Source organism: Cornus florida, unplaced genomic scaffold (genome assembly GCF_030987335.1).
Source record: "Cornus florida cultivar Cherokee Brave unplaced genomic scaffold, ASM3098733v1 CherokeeBrave_3.0.0_Hap2_Chr01, whole genome shotgun sequence".
Classification (NCBI taxonomy): domain Eukaryota; kingdom Viridiplantae; phylum Streptophyta; class Magnoliopsida; order Cornales; family Cornaceae; genus Cornus; species Cornus florida.
In genome coordinates this window covers 87,943,240-87,960,384 of record NW_026775571.1, presented here as the reverse complement: position 1 = coordinate 87,960,384, position 17,145 = coordinate 87,943,240, and the positions used below count along the sequence as shown (strand labels likewise).

The 17,145-nt window shown below is 31.6% G+C and overlaps 2 protein-coding genes across 2 annotated transcripts; one reads left to right on the top strand and one right to left on the bottom strand.

The window, feature by feature from the left end:
* Positions 1-6,741: 6,741 nt before the first annotated feature.
* LOC132304960 (GDSL esterase/lipase At5g45950-like) lies at positions 6,742-11,578 on the bottom strand. The gene is made up of 5 exons (XM_059802656.1): positions 11,215-11,578; positions 8,868-8,998; positions 7,758-7,991; positions 7,392-7,629; positions 6,742-7,190 (listed from the first exon to the last, which is right to left on the bottom strand). The coding sequence occupies exons 1-5, from the start codon at positions 11,489-11,491 to the stop codon at positions 7,003-7,005; spliced, it is 1,068 nt and encodes a 355-aa protein (XP_059658639.1). The 5' UTR covers positions 11,492-11,578; the 3' UTR covers positions 6,742-7,002.
* Positions 11,579-15,656: 4,078 nt separating this feature from the next.
* On the top strand, positions 15,657-16,034 carry LOC132276985 (formin-like protein 14). The gene has a single exon (XM_059778666.1). The coding sequence runs from the start codon at positions 15,657-15,659 to the stop codon at positions 16,032-16,034; it is 378 nt and encodes a 125-aa protein (XP_059634649.1).
* The last annotated feature ends 1,111 nt before the right edge of the window (positions 16,035-17,145 follow it).

Here is a 17,145-nt window from a genome sequence, read left to right as displayed (position 1 = left end):
CAGCAGTTGAAATCTGCTTAACAATCTACCAACTGATTTCCCTTCCATTAAGTGAACATACACTAAGTCATGAACCTCATAGTATCTACTTCTGATTGAAAATCAGAACTAGCATACCTGACTAGGACCATATCATCACATCCATAAATGAGTATGATATCATTGATTCTCCTTAGGTACTTAATGATATTTTTCACAACAGACTAGTTGTCAAGTCCAGTATTGGACTGATATTTACTGACTATCCCTACTATGTAGCGGATGTCCTGTTTGGTATAGACCATGGCATATATGAGACTCTCATATGCCGAAGCATATTGTTCTAGTCTCATTTGCTCAATCTCCTTTGATAGTCTTGAAAAACTACTTACTAGAGAGAGCAATCCATATCAATAAAGCAAGAACTCATTCTTTGAGTTATGCACACCAAACCTGATAAAAACTTTTCCAATGTAGGATTATTAAGATAAGCCTATTTTCCTTTTAACCTGATCTTGCAAAAGCTTGATCCTAGGAATATAGCTTACATCTTGAAAATTCTTCATTTAAAAGTAATTGAACAACTACCTCTTTATCGATGACAAAACTTCCACATCATTCTAAATGAGTAGGATGTCATATATAAATATAGAATCAGAAAAATAATGACATTCCCTTGTACACTCATAATTTATTCACAAAAAAATCTTCTGGTATCTTTTTGTAGATTAATTTGTCTTCTATAGGAATCACCCTACTAGAAAGTTCTACAAGATCCCAGAATTTATTAGAATACATAGATTCCAACTCTGATTTTATAGTAACTCGCCAAAACGATCTGTATCCATATCGGTTCACGCTTCCGTGTAGCTTACTGGGTCCAACTCATGTTTAACAGGGATATCCATAATGGTCTCACTTAAAAACATGATTCTGTCGGATTGGATGATAATCCTCCCACTACATTAATGTACCGATGCAGGAATCTGTGTACAAGATGATGCTGACGCATCAATAGAGAATTCATTTATTATTCTTAATCTCTATAATAAGTGTGTTCAAATGTGGTACATCTGATACTCATACCATATTCTCTAACATTATGCTACTAGGTATGTAATTCATAATATGATCCTCCTATAGATAAACAGTGAGTGTAAACAATCAACTTTTATCATTGAGATCATAAAATAATCCATCCTAGTGACTTAAGAGTAGCTATCAAATCTAGCATGCCTATGATTTGCTTCCAACTTACTTGTCCATATCAAACGCACATGTGCAAAACTACCCCATACGTGCATGTGATTCAAACTAAGATTTAGTCAAAAACACAGCTCAACGGTATCCTTGAAACAGACTAAGATGGAATGCAGTTCATAATGCGCATCGATGTCATTAACGCTAAACTCTTAAATGAAAGAGATAATGTGGCAGAACTGATCATAGATCTAACCATGTTAAGTGGAATTCTGTTATTCCTATTTGACACCTAAATGCATTTAGCGTCAATTGCGGAAAACTGGTACATAATACCTTCATTGACCATATAGTCTTTGTACTATCCCAAGAAATACTCATATCCTCGATCAGATCAAAGTGTCTTGATAAGTTTACCTAATATGTGCTCCACATCAGTCTTAACCTTCTCAGAATATACCAAGAGTTTAAGACTTGTGTTGCATCAGATAAACTTATCCAAAACGTGAGTAATCTTGCTTGGATGTTCATAAGACCACACGTGTCAGTGTGTACCGACTCCAATTGTCCTTTATGTCTATTTCTTCTGGCTGATTAAGCCCTAAGAGTTATCTATCCTTCAAAACAGGGTTCACAAGTTTGGTTTAGGCTCCCCTGCCTCACTAGGTAATTAACCTTCATTGACCAATCTTTGAATCTTATTTTGATTGATAACAACCCAAAAATAGACATTAAAAATACAATGAGTCAGGAATAACAATTTTTCTCTTAACATTCAATCTAGAAGATGCAACATTAGTTTTTACATCCTGCAAATCTTAAGAGTTTGTGATTATAGTATATTAACCATCTTTCAATGCACCAGAAGCAATAGCATATCTATTCAATTTTATAAAACCAGTTTTACAAAATAACAACACAGTTTTTATAAACCACAAGTGAAACAAAAATTAGATTGCGTCTAACTTCTGTGCATAAAGATAGTTCTCTAATACTAATATCCTCGTACTCTCTAATTTCAGATGTAATACTCCCACTGACCTAACTACAACCTTGGCATCAGGTCAAAAGATAAATATATATCCATATCATCAAGGCTTCTGGATTCCTGAAATCCTTACGATGAATTGTAAACATGTTTAGTGGCTCCAGAATCTATCCATCAGGAATTAATAGATGCAATCACATAACATAGCTCAATAATTAAATATATATTTTCCTATGCCACGTCATTGCTTAGACAGTTCGTCCTATAGTGTTTTAGTTAACGGCAAAAGAAACAGTTTCATTCACCCTCAACATACACTGCCTTATTCCCTTTAACCTTTTAGATACCTATGTTTTGTGCTAGCCTAGTCCTATTATCATCCTTCTTCTTTGCTTTGCCCGTCCACTTGGGCCTAGAAGAAGATGGTATAGACTAGGTTAGATTGATAGGAACGCCCAAACTCTTGATTATCCCTTCATCTGTTACCAATTCTATAAGAATATCAGCGAGTGTGAACTCAAACTGATTCCTTATTTAGTTCACTCTAACAGAGTCGAACAAGTTTGGTAACAAGGCAATAATCATGTCAACTTGAAACTTACCACCCAAGTCAGCCCTATTGATCTCCAACTAATTTTAAATAATAAATAATCATTTTCCAAAATTTGATTTCATACTGGAGTTCCTTAGGCTATCTTGATGCTATTCAAGTCTGATATAGTACTTTAGCATACTCTCTATCTAATCTCACCAAAACATCTTATTGACATTTAACATGATGCTTGAAGAAAATAAAATAATGTAAATGTTAGCTTTAGAGCGTATTCGAGGTAAACTCTAGAATATTGCACCAATTCATCTCATTTGTCTTATTTCACTTATTCAAAGCATTAATGTTCTCTTGGGTATCTTAAAGTAAGAGGATTAGGTTTTAGGAGTAGTAAATACATTTGTACCACCACGTTGTGAATAAAATATCTAAATTTCTTTTCTAGTCATTATAAATGAAGTCCACATACATTGAAATTAGCAAGCAGATAAAATGGATTAGACATAATTAGTCTGAATATAAATGCATTCATACAATATGCAAGGTGAATTATTAATACTGTCATGCATATTTAAAATTAAAATGAGTTTGTTTACCACATAATATAATAAATCTCAATCGAACAAGAGATCATTATCATTATTGGTGAACAATCCCTTTTAATTAATGTGGGTCCCTCAACTCTGCAGCATAATAAATCAACCAATCAATATGTCAATAACTTATCCTGTTGGAGGAGTTCATTATTACTATTGTAGAGATTCATTTGCTATTAGGTGAGCACTTCCATTAAAATAATATGTGGGTCCCTTAACCACTGCATGAAAAATCGGATAACCAATACACCAATAACTTATTCGGTTGGCGAAGTTCATTATTGTTATTGGCGGGCAAATCCCATCATCTCCATATTTCTTAAGACAATGTCTTATCTATCTATATGAAATGATTCCCGATTATGTTTAGCCTTTCTAAAATCACCTAGTGTAGACCACTCCGTTGGGGAGCTAACACTATTGATTTTAGATTGAGTGTATAACGTTATTAAAGCTCTAACAAAAAATAAAACATTAAATATATTGTCATTATAATCTAGACTCTTTAAATCATGCGTAGGGCCTTATTTTTAAAAATCTAATTACAATGAACATTTAATATTTTTATTTTCATGAGACAACCATTCTTGTAATATTAAGACTCTTCAAATCATGCGTAAGGCCTTATTTTTGAAGATCTAATTACAATGGTATTAATAACGAAGGCCATGGGGCAATGTATAAAAATCCCCGCTCCCACTCAATTTTTTTAATCATTCATAATTAGGGTTTTCATTTTATTCAAATACATGATATGATGCATGTTAAACGTCTTGATTTTAATCCAATTAAATTTAGAAAATATTTGGACTTTAAATGATTCACTAATATTTAATTTGAAGAACACTTTAAAAATAATTTACAAAAATAATTTTTCGTTTCCCAATAAGTGCTCTCAAATTAATTAGTAATCAAATCCAATTAATTTTCATAATTTAATTAATATAAATCAAGTCATTTAATTAAATATCATGGATCCAATGCATGAATAATAATAATAAACAATTAATTATTCCATGAATCAGTTAAATAAATAAATAACAGACAGAAGCAATTTAAATGGCCAATGGATTCAGCTTTTAACATTTATATGCTCTAAGTAATGCGCGAGGGTCTATCATTAGCCGCGTCACATAGGATTATTTCCCATCAATCCCTCTTGATCTCCGACCAAAACCTTGCCGCCGACAACTCTCCGGTCGCCGGAAAATCGCCGAAAAATTCCAGAAATTAAATTAGGCCTTAAAAAATTCCAGAAAAATTCCGGAAAATTTCTAAAAAATCCCAGAAAATTCCTGAAGCCTAATTTAACCCTCTTGGACATTCTTGAAGCTTCATAGCATCCTTTGACGAAGATTACATGGCTTTAAAAATATTTACAATTTGAAATACAATGAAAAAAATTAAATTACATCATTGAACTTTCAAACGGCTAAATCAAAGCCTTAATTACATTCATCCAAAGATAAAATTACATTCAATATTCCTATAAGCTTCATCCATAGCCCAAAACACATATCATCATCCATTCACAATTATACATACATCATCATGTATCAATATATATCAATATATTAATTCATACATCAACATACATCAATAAATAAATATATGCATATCAAAATTGGATCCATGAATGATGAATTTTCATAAAATCATGATCTCTAGTAATGAATCAAACCATGCTCTGATACCACTGTTAGGAAACGTGCTAGTTTTAAAAAAATTTCGAGGGATTTAAATTCATAGATCTTGATTCATTACATAGAGACAAGTTTTATGCAAAAATAAAACATGATGTATCATTCAATTAAAAGATTGAATACTTACATCAAGGTTTGAGTAAACCTTAGATCTCTCCTCTAAAGTGAATGTTCTCACTTATTGTAGATTCCTTAGTAAGATGCATTCTTCTTGGATCTCCATCTTCTTGGTAATTGTTTTGCCTTTAGGAATCACTCATATGCCTCCATGAATGACCTTGGAAAACTAGGCTTGTGGGAGCCTCCATTAGATGAGAACATAAACCCTAATTTTCTAGAGAGAGAAAATATATTCCTTTTTCCTTCTACTAAAAATCACACCTAAAATATACATAGATCATGTATATTTATAGGCAACATAAAGGTAAAGAAAAGGAAATAACTAATCCTTCTCAATCTCTAATTCACATGTCTCAAATCTAATATGATTCCAATATCAAGTTGGGCTATGAGTGAGAATCCATTGGGCCTATTATTTTATTGGCTACAATGAATTAATAATTGGCCCGGTCCATGGACCCAATTCAATTAATTCATAAATTAATTTCTACTCCACTAAAAGAAATTAATTGAACTCCAATTAAATAATAAATAACCTCTAAGTCAATATTGCACTTTGACCCCTCTATGCATAATTAGTTATCGGATAAATAAAGCCATCAATCCGACTACTTAATTAATATATTTATTTTGGTACCTTTGATTATTTCTGACTCGATCACAATAAAACATTTGTTTGACAAAAATAATAATTTAAATAAATAAATATATAATAAATCATTTTGTCTAAAAATACACGAAGGCCTTCGAATTTACTTTGTGATCAACCATAATCAATACAAAATAAATACAAGTAGTAATGATGCAAATATTGAAAATATAACCCTCTAACTATTAATTACATAACTACCCAAAGTGTCGGTCTAAGGATCCCGAAGAATCCGCTGAACAAATCAAAGTAATTATTAATTAATAAAAGAGTCTATAATTTTCTCATACTTAAGAGTCAAATGCCATGACGGTGATAGGGAGCAATTGCATACGACGGCTCTCGCAATATATCTCAACCTAACGCGGATCTAGTTCAAATCTTAATTAATTATGAGTCCATCCATAATTACCGACTATGAACCATTTATGATTACTATTTATATATCATGCATTGATTGCCATCACAAACATATATATAAATATCTCTTGTAATCAAATGGACACTATCAATTCTATAATGAATCGAAATATAATACATTGAATTCACCAATTGTATAAAACATAAATATTTCATAAACGTCAGGAACATATGTCACTTTAATCCAAACAGAAATTTGCTATGCCAGGGTATATAAATCCCAACAACGAGTGCGTACATACTGATCTAAGTCTAATTGTTGCTTATGGCTTATTTTTTTATGATGGAAGGTATTAGGATTGTTGGTCTTGGCACAATAGTAAGGTCATTCTAGTACTGTCTCCCGGAGGTCAATTCTTCACGAATTCGAACTTGATTGCTACAAAATTGTGCCTAAATATATACATTACAATGGTATGAAGTTGTACCACTTTAATAAATTGATGCACTTTTACCAGATTGTGGTTGCTCAAAGAATTAAAGTAGTATGCAACATTTGCAGTAATATAAGTTAATAATGTTTCTGTGTCAAGACATAAGCACAAAATTTTCTTCCTTAATATAGATTAATTCATTTGACAATGTTTGAATTTCAAATATAAATACATGAGATTAAGGAAAAGGCAGTGAATTAAAAGTGCATGCACTCAAACATGATCACATCTTTTATTCTAGCCAACATTTTCAAGCATGGTACAAAAAGAAACACAACTAGCTAGAAAGATTGCCCAGGCGCACACATATTTTTTAGGGGGAATCACACACATGAATCATATATATAGAGAGAAATACATGCACTATGGCTGAGTATTAAGTACTGCTTCAATAGCCTCCTCAGCAATGATTTTATAAATGCTTTCTGTCAAATGAACTGCATCCCAGAATACGTATTTTGTACGATCAGTGCATGTATTCAAACCCCGGCATGAATCCGCGTATTCTATAGTTCCAGTTCCACAACACCCCTTTTTAGTTTCTGAGAAACCTGACAATCAAACAAAAACTACAGTCAATCCTGTTGAACCAACCTCCGAAATAGACATGGCATTACTCGATTCAATTTTCAAAAATTTGCCTATTAAGAAGTTCAAAATTTTATTTGGTCGATGATTTTATACTTTGAAATTGAAATTAGAGAAAATTCAGTTCAAACGAAGAGAAATAAAAATTACTGAATTATACTAACCATATTTCCCGGGGTTTTGTATTGCACTCTCTATGATACTGTATATATCTATATAGCAATTTCTGATGTTTTTCAGAGCGGCCATCTTTGCTTTTAACTTGGAATTGAATGAGAGGGCAACTTTGTTGTAACTCTCATCACAGATGGTCTCATCCTTTAGGGTTTTGACAAGTGGTGAACATCCGAATGGCGGTAGCCCCACGACAACCAATCTCCTTACTCCTAGACGATACATTCCCTGTGACCAAAAAGGGATACAACTTATGCACATATAACTCTAATTTTTATTATGGAAAAGAAAGAAAAAAAATTGTGTGTGTGTGTGTGTGTGTGAGAGAGAGAGAGAGAGAGAGAGAGAGAGGGGACCTTGATGGCACGAGACATGCGAGAGATGAGATAATTCTGGTACTGTTCAATGGTGAATTGGTCGGAGCGAAAGGAATCAAGGTAATAGTTTTTGAGGAAATCATTGGTGCCCATACTGAGAACAAATAGGGCATTGCTGGTTATTTCTTCAGCTTTCTTCTCTCCCACCACTTGTCTCAACTGTACCTTGTAATGCTTGAAATACTCCAGTTGCTTGGTCAAAGGTATTGCGTTCTGCAGGTTCATCAAATCAATATAGATTAATTAAGAAAACTATGTTACTAATATATATTGATATATATCATGGTTCGCAGTATGGATCACGATTATTCACGGTCATGATCGCAGTGTAACGAATTCGGATAGAATTAATATAAATTGACAGATACCAATTGCATATTAAACTTAAAAAAGCGTCGCGTATAGAACAATAGAACAATACGATGAATCATAATAATAGTGATATATATATATATATATATGTGTGTGTATAATTCTTATAAATGAAGTAATAGACCACTTAGCCAAGTGGCCGGTATCTCCTCTGCTTTCAAATCACATATTATACTTGTATATATGAATATAAAATATGATTTTCTTTTTTTTTTTTTTTGGGTAAAAAGCTATCTCCTTACCATTTATGACACTTTGGAGAGACCATATAAATATATATAATTCTTAAATGGGATAAAGTTTAAAACCGTCAATAAACATATGAGCATGCGTATACATAAAAATGAATCTTACACATCAGTGAGTAAAAAATTTATTCACATAGAATATATTAACTGATCGGTTTGATCTAAGTGTAAAAAAGGTAATTAAATAAAAAAATAAAAATAAATAAAAAAACATAACAATCATATTCAAGAGTATTCACCAGTGTGAAAGATTCAAGGGTGTGTAAGAAATTTATATACACCGGTTAGATATAATTCAAGTATAAATTAATTACATATTGATGACTAAGTGATCATTTCTTATAAGATTGCTCACCGGTGTGTAAAAAAATTATCTACACCGAGCATAATGACGATGATGCTATATACCGATATATGGACTTTTTGCAAACCTACTCAAGGTTGTGAGAGGTTTAATTGGAGAACTTACTGAAAGATTGGTGGTGTAGCCATCGTAGCCAGCACCACCTGATGCGAAACTAACGCCATTAACCAGATCTTCCTTCTTCAAATTTGGGTCGAGAAAGCCTGGAATTGTTTCTTTAAAACCTAATGTGTTGGCTACAAGGAAAAAGTAAAACGGGGCAACAATTATATTAAAAAGCATTAATTAGAAAGTTATTTATTTAATTAAGTTGCATAACAAATGATATATATATATATATATTCCTTGCAAAATCTATTAGGGACACACACATATACGCAGTATATATTTATTATATATACAAATATATGCATAATTTTATATGTTTTGGTTGGAGTAAAATATATATATATTTTTAGTTAGTACATGTGCATGTCTTCATTAAGGCTTAAATTCTTGACATTTCTTTAAAAAGTAAAAATCTAACACAGTAGGGCACTGCCCGTTGGAGTAATTTTGCTCTATTGCTAAATAATATTAGTGGACAAAGATGGATAGAATACAATTCTTATAACAAGAAGGATAATAATTTAGAGTTTGAAAGTTTGACAATTTCGATTAATCTATGAGTGGTGGGGATTGATGTTATTCTAATCACATTAACAATCTTGACATCATATATATATATATATAAGCGCCCCGTATATTACTGTCTCAGTCGTCCGCATTTCCTTTTCAGGATACTCCAAAATATAAGTCCACTCCCATTTTTGGAAATAAATTTGTTTTAACTTCCCAAATTGCCCTTTGCATAAATTTTTCTTTTTCCAGCTTAGTTGTACACTGTACTCCATAATACACACCAAAATATAAGTCCACTCCCATTTTTGGAAATAAATTTGTTTTAACTTCCCAAATTGCCCTTTGCATAAATTTTTCTTTTTCCAACTTAGTTGTATGTACACTGTACTCCATAATACACACATATATGAGTGATACACTTTAGAGAGAGAGAGCCCTCACAAGTCACAACTGTATCTGGAGGGAGAGATCGATTAAAAAATCCAATTGCTTTTCATATTAATAATTTGCTTAATGCATTAAGTGTATGTCTTCTGAGCATATTAATAATTTCATAGAATGAAAAAACTGAAAACATACAACTTGAAAATCCGTTGGTTGAAGTATTTCCAAATACCATCATCTAAAACTATGTTAAAAAAAATGTATGATTTTAAAGAATATATCAATTTTTGCAGTTTTTACAACAGTTTTCCATTTTTAGAATTCTTGAAAACTAATTTCGAAGTATCTAAAGGTCTGTTTGATTTGGTTTCCCATTTTTTAAAATTAAAAAAAAAAAATTATTTAGTTGACAGTTCCAGAAATTATTTTCCAAAAACTCAATTTAAAAATAATAATAAAGCTCCAAGGAAAATAAGGGCATGCTTGGTTTGTAATTTTGAAAACAGTTTTCAGAAACTCAAAAAACAGATAACAGTTTTCAGATAATTATAAAAAACGGTTATTTAAAAATAGGTGTTTTTATAACTGAGTTTTCATAAAAGAGTTTTTAGAAAACTGAACCAAAATTTTTTGTACAGTTTTCTTTTTTCAGTTTTCTGAGAACACAAAACTATTTCTATAGTTACAAATCAAACAAATCTAGATCTCTGAAAATAATTTTTTGATTTTAAATTTTTAAAGATTGTTTTTAAAAAATTGAACCAAACAAACCCTAAATAGCTTATCCAACAACTATGATCTGCAAGGACAGTGTAATAGCAAAATGGTCACTTCACGTGTTGAGAGTTCAAAGCCTTTGCAACTACTCTTGTGAATATTTTTGGTAATTTTATTTTTCTTAGTTGGTGGTATTCACACGTCTCCCTAGAGACTTTAACCTCGACCTTCCTTTAATAAAAAATAGGACTTTATATATATTTGTCTTCCTATATATATTTATTTTTTTTTTGGTAATTGTCAGCTGCATGCATTGGCGTGCTCTAAAAACTTGGAACACCATCATCATAATAATAAATAAAATTCTTTAATTTGCTTCAAACCCAACATTCTTGGGGGTTCGTACTGTGAACTGTCTACTAAAACAAGAAAAAAGATTTTTTTTTTTTTTTTTTGTATATATTTTTAAGGTTTAACAAAATCACACACTCATACTTTAAAGAGGTGAGTTTGTACAGCTGTCCATTTACTTAAAATATATATATATATATATTTTCAAACAAATCCGAAATGTGTCAATAATATTATTACTCCTAAAACAAATCCAAACAAATATATTTTTAGTATCTTTATGCAATCTGCAGAGCTAGCTATAAAATGCGTCAATAATATTAACATTCCAAAACAAAATATATATATATATAGAAAGACAAATATATATAAGTTTTACCAATGAAGTCTGTGGCAAGTCTGCCATTACTAAACCTTCCGGTAGCACGGCCGTTGAAGAAATCCTTCCCATAGGGTGGGAAGTTGCATTTAGGTGCCAATGGGAGATGGTTGTTATTGCCCGGATCAACGCTCGAATCTCCAAACACAAGGACACATGTCACGTTATTCTTCGCTGCAAACCGCCTCACCCGACGAATGTCAATGGCAGCTCGGACCTGCAGCAATGGGTTCATGGACAATAAGATTATGATCACCATAATAAATGTCACCCTCATTATGGAACCAGTACTAATTATGGAACCAGCTTAAGAGAAACTGAGTTTCAGAGTGTAAGAAGGATTTTGTTTCTGAAGTGTGAGCTTAGTTAACTACTCTGATCTCTTTAAATAAACCAGAGCATTCGGATGTGTTAGGTTTAGCATTTATGATTGTTTTTCCATAATAGTATAGAGTGATACATTGAGTTTTTTAATTTTCTTAGAAAAAACGTGTGTACGTTTATATGCGAAAATAAAATAAAAATATATATATGATTTTTGTACTGAATATTTGCAGTGACTAGTTAAACTTACTGGCAATTAGACAATTTTTTTTGTGAGTATCACAGCTCATAAAGTAATAGAAGAGAATAATTGATATTGAATTCACATCAAAACCGATGTTGAATAAATACTATAATTAGAAGAAGTACAGTGATAAAGTAATGTGCTCTAAAGAAGTAGAGCTGTCTTTTTTTTTTTTTCTTTTTTTCCCTGAATGAGTTGTCCTCTTCATTAAAACTATACATTCTTTTTATGGACCACTAAATTGTAATGACCTAGACAAGGTTATATATATACATATATATAGATGTTTTACTATCTCAATTTTGAGCTAATAAATACAGTTCAGACTCTTGTTAAGAGTAGTAGGATATATATGCATGTATGCACGTATATATATATATAAATACATGAACTCCAAAGTATATTGCTAATTCAATTTGTCACTAATATATTAGAATTATCTGCAAATTTCTTTAATTTTGTAGATTTAAAATTACCCTTATTTTTTCTGAACATTTCATAACTTTCCTTACGTCAATTAGTGTCAGAATCATGATTTACCTTGTTCGATGGTGATTGATGATTTTGACAGCACCTACTTTGCTGACTATGATCACAAAGTAAAGACCCATTCATGCATGCTAAAAAACAATTCATAACTTCCAACTACTTCATTAGGAGTCTTGGGTAAACTATCCTAATGTTGAGCTCAAGTGACGCGGCCCGGAGGCATATGAATGAAAAATAGGTTGGCTGGTTATTTCATTTCAATTTTTAAAAATGTAAGAAACATATGTTGTTTTATTATTGTGACAAACCTAACTATTTTCATATTTTGACTTAAGTATTGTTCATCACGTGAAGACCATCTCCTAGTGGATGAGAGAACTAGTTGATTGCGACGTGGCCCATGTTAATAGGTGCGGATCCATAAATCCTATAGGGACCAATCGTCAACCAGAGGCTAGTAAGGCAAGGAATTATAATAACTTATGTCCAGAAATTACATATTCCGGTACTAAAATATTCCAGACAATTATAATCACACATATATAAATAAATATGTTAATTTTATTTCATTTCTTTACTTATGTGACAAGTATAATTTATTTGTGTTGACAATGCAACCATTAGAACAACTTTGTGGACAATGGACAATAACAACACATAACCATTTGCATAATAGATGCGCAACATTAATTACTGTGCACAGTATTCAACTTGATGTTCCTGCAGTTGTGGACAATACAACCATTTTCGTTCTGGGATGCATTTCTTGAATATGACTGATAAGGGTAGTACATAACCTCTCAAAATATTGGTCACCGCAAGGTTAAACTCTTATAATATTGGTTTAGACATGTTGATACTCTTTGAATAAGTGTATTCGTATTCGTGAGGTGTGGTGATTTTGTTTGAGTGATAAAAAATTAGATCTTAAGGACACTTTATCCTACTTTTCTTGATCAAATTCTTTTCCTCTATCTCTACTAACTATCAACTTTCCTTGAAAATAAATAAATAAATAAATCAATTATTATTATTATTATTGAAATAGTTTGACCTTGTGCTATGTGCCCGACAACCAAGTTATATAACATGGAGACTTAAGGCAAGAATTCCAAATATATATTTTTAAATTGATTGGCTGAAATATTGCACTAAATCGACTTGTACCAAAATAATAATAATAATAATAATAATAATATAACTTATAAGTTCTCTGTATTTAACCACTTTACTTTTCTCCCATCTCAAAATAATTAAAAAAAAAATTAACTACTTAGTTTTTTCACGCACCTCAAATAAATAAATAATAAAATAAAACTCTAATTTTATCTTTCTTACTCTTTTTCTTCAAAATTTATTATTATTTTTTATTCTCTCCAAAAGAAAATTCCATTCCCTTTGTTCAATCAAACTCTTTTTTTTTTTTTTTTCCCTTCAAGGTTGTTTCATAATTTTTTCCTTTTTATTTTTTTCTTTGGGTTTATTTTTTTTCACTTGTTTTTGTTATTGTAGTTGAACAATTATAATGAAATTTTTTTAGGAAAATTGCATAAAACACCCCACTACTTTTAATTTTTGGCAAGAAATCCCCTGAACAAAGAAAATCGACATAAAACTCCCTTAAGTATCTGATTTCTTGCAAAGTAATGTTATAATAACACAAATGACCTTTAATAAAAATTAAAATATTTTTTTATTTTTTCTTTTTAAACTTTTTAAAAACAGAATTTTAAGAAAAAAAAAATTAAAAATACACATCATTAAAGTGAAAGCAGAGGGGGTTTTATGTAATATGCCTTTGAAAAAGAAAAAAAAGAAAAAAACCAATATAATGTAAATACCATTTTTAAAAACAATTCAAACATTTTTTTTAATAAAATCTTGTGCAACAAATTAGTCACCAAACAATTTTTTGTTACCGAATAAATCACAAAAAAAAAAAAAAAAAAAAGGTTATTGTTTCAGCTCCATATGAAATAAAAAATGTAAAATAGAACTGTTACCAAAAGGACCTTTAATATTCGTATTTTGTTTCTAATTTTTTTACAACAATTATTTTTGGAATTATTAAAATACTATATGAATTTTGATATATTATTGTAATGTCACTAAACTTTTCTTTTTTGACTTGTTATCTTACTACACCGTTAGCTTTGAAAAAAAAAAAAAAAAAGTATTCTTTTTAATAACGTGTCCTAGTGTAACGGGTGGGTGCCTTGCGATCCGATCCAAAAGTTTAAGCTATTAGGTGGGGTTAACACCCAACACATATATACCCATCCACTTTTCCATCCAGGTCTAATGTGGGACAAGTCCCCACTTGTAACATTCTCCCCCACCTGAACTCGTAACTGCCCTTATTGTGGTCGGGTCATCCCAACTCGCAACCGCCATCGTTGCAGTTGGACCACCCTGCCTACCGGGGTGGCGCACCCGGACACATTCTAGCCGGCCGCTTGGCGTGGCATCAGATTAAAGTTTAAGTCTAACTATGATACCAACTGTAACGGGTTGGATGCTTCGTGATCTGACCCAAAATCTTAAGTTGTTAGGTGGGACTAACACTCAACTCATATATACAAATCCACTTTTCCCTTTGGATCCGATGTGGGACAAGTCCCCACTTGTAACACCTGGCTACACCAAGTAAAAATTACAATGTTTTTATAAATGAATCCTTAATAAGTTTACTAACTAAATGTTAATGGAAAAACTAAGTTACCCAAGTAAAAATTACAATGTTTTTATAAATGAATCCTTAATAAGTTTACTCCCCCCCCCCCCCCCCTTCTAACACTCAACTCATATATACCCATCCATTTTTCCCTTCGGGTCCAATTTGAGACAAGTCCCCACTTGTAACACCTGGCTACGTTGAGTAAAAACTACAATGTTTTTATAAATGAATCTTTAATAAGTCTACTAACTAAATGTTAATGGAAAGACTAATTTACCTCTTTAAATCCCCCCCCCCCCCCCCCCCCCCCCCCAAAAAAAAAATGCTAAGCTGAAGATAGTGGTACATGAAGTGACAGTCAATCTCAATGATCTTGGTAGACTTATAAAATATAGTGTTATATGCAATTTGAAAGACAATTATGTTATCACAGTAAAAAAGAGTAATGTTTCGTTTGGTGTACATAAATGGAATGGAATGCCAATTACAACCATACTTTTGTTTGGTATGCAATTTAAAGTGGGAATGGCCATTCTATAGGAAAATCCATTTTTGGAAAAAAAATTCATTCCGCAACTTAACCTATGGAATGGCCATTCCATTGATTCATTCTTGAGAATGAAAATTCATTCTACAACTTAATTTATAGAATGGTCATTCCATTCCCAAGTAATTTTTTTAAAAAAGTCAACTTCCCAAAAAACTCTCATGGTCCAAGTGCAAAAATCACCACCATCTTCCACCACAACCACCTCGGCCTTTCACCATCATCGCCTTCCACCACCGCCCCCACCACCAACTTTCACCACCATCTACCGCTTTCCACTACCACCACCGTCTTTCACCACCTACATTGTCTTCCCTTGTCGTAATCACCGCCACTACCACCGGCTTTCACCACCATTACTGCTTTCCACCACCAGCACCGTCGCCTTTCACCACAGCCACCGCCTTCCACCACCATTATTGCTATCGCCTTTCACCTCCGCTACTGCCTTCCACTGCCATAACCTTACACCACCGCCGCCTCTGCCACCACCACCGTTGGCATTGCCACCGCCACTGCCTTTCACCTCCTTCCAGTAGCATAGCCATAGAGGGACAAGTGAGGGCAGTTGCCCCCACTGAATTTTTAATTTTTTAAAATTTTATATAAATTTTTTTTTATATTGGTATAATTGTCCCCTCTAAAATTTGACAATGCACATATATATACCATATATATATAACCAAAAGCTTCTAAAAATTGACAATGCATATATATATATACATATAACCAAAAACTATGATATTTTTTTCACTTTCTCAAAATATTATATTCTTTTTCACTTTCCAAAAAAAAAAAAAAAAAAAATCATCAAGATATTGTATTATACTTTTGACTTTACCACAAACAAATAGATTGTTTCTATTACATCATCAGTTTACAAACATTTTTCACAATCCAAACAAAGCAAGCCGAGTTACCAAACAGAGACTCAATGCAGCCGCAAACAGGTAATCTGATATTTTTTTTATCATCTAAATTTTACAATTATTATTTGATATTATAATTTTAGTTAAAAAAATTATTGGTTATTACTATCAAAAAAATTTTAGGACCTTTTGTTCTTTCAAATTTTAGTTTACGTAATTGTGTTATTAATTATTATTCTGCAAATAAAACTTAGAATTTTTTTTTTTTTATTTGCAGCCCAAATCAATGAAATCACAGATTCAACTCTATCAAATTTTTTTTGATGGATTTAATTATCTGGTTATAACTTATAAGGTTAGATTTGGTTATCATGATTTTTTATTTTTATTTTTTCTACATATGTGATATATTAGGACAATTAGGTAACTGTGTTATTTTCTTTTTCATATCTTATTATTGATTCATTGAATATAATTTTTTTTTTTTAGTATATTTAATTCAATGAATTAAATTTTGAAATAACAATGAATAATGTGAAAAATCATTGTGAATGTACTGAATAGAAATATTATGAATCAATATTTTAAATTTTACATATATTGTTTTGGTAAAAATTTTATATATAATTGTTATTAAATACTGCCCCAATGAAGGAAATTTCTGGTCACGCCACTGCCTCCTTCCACCACCATCGTCGCCTTCCACCACCACTGCTGTCATCGCCTTCCACCATCTTCTATCACTACCACCGTTAACACCTACCACTATTGGTACCACCTT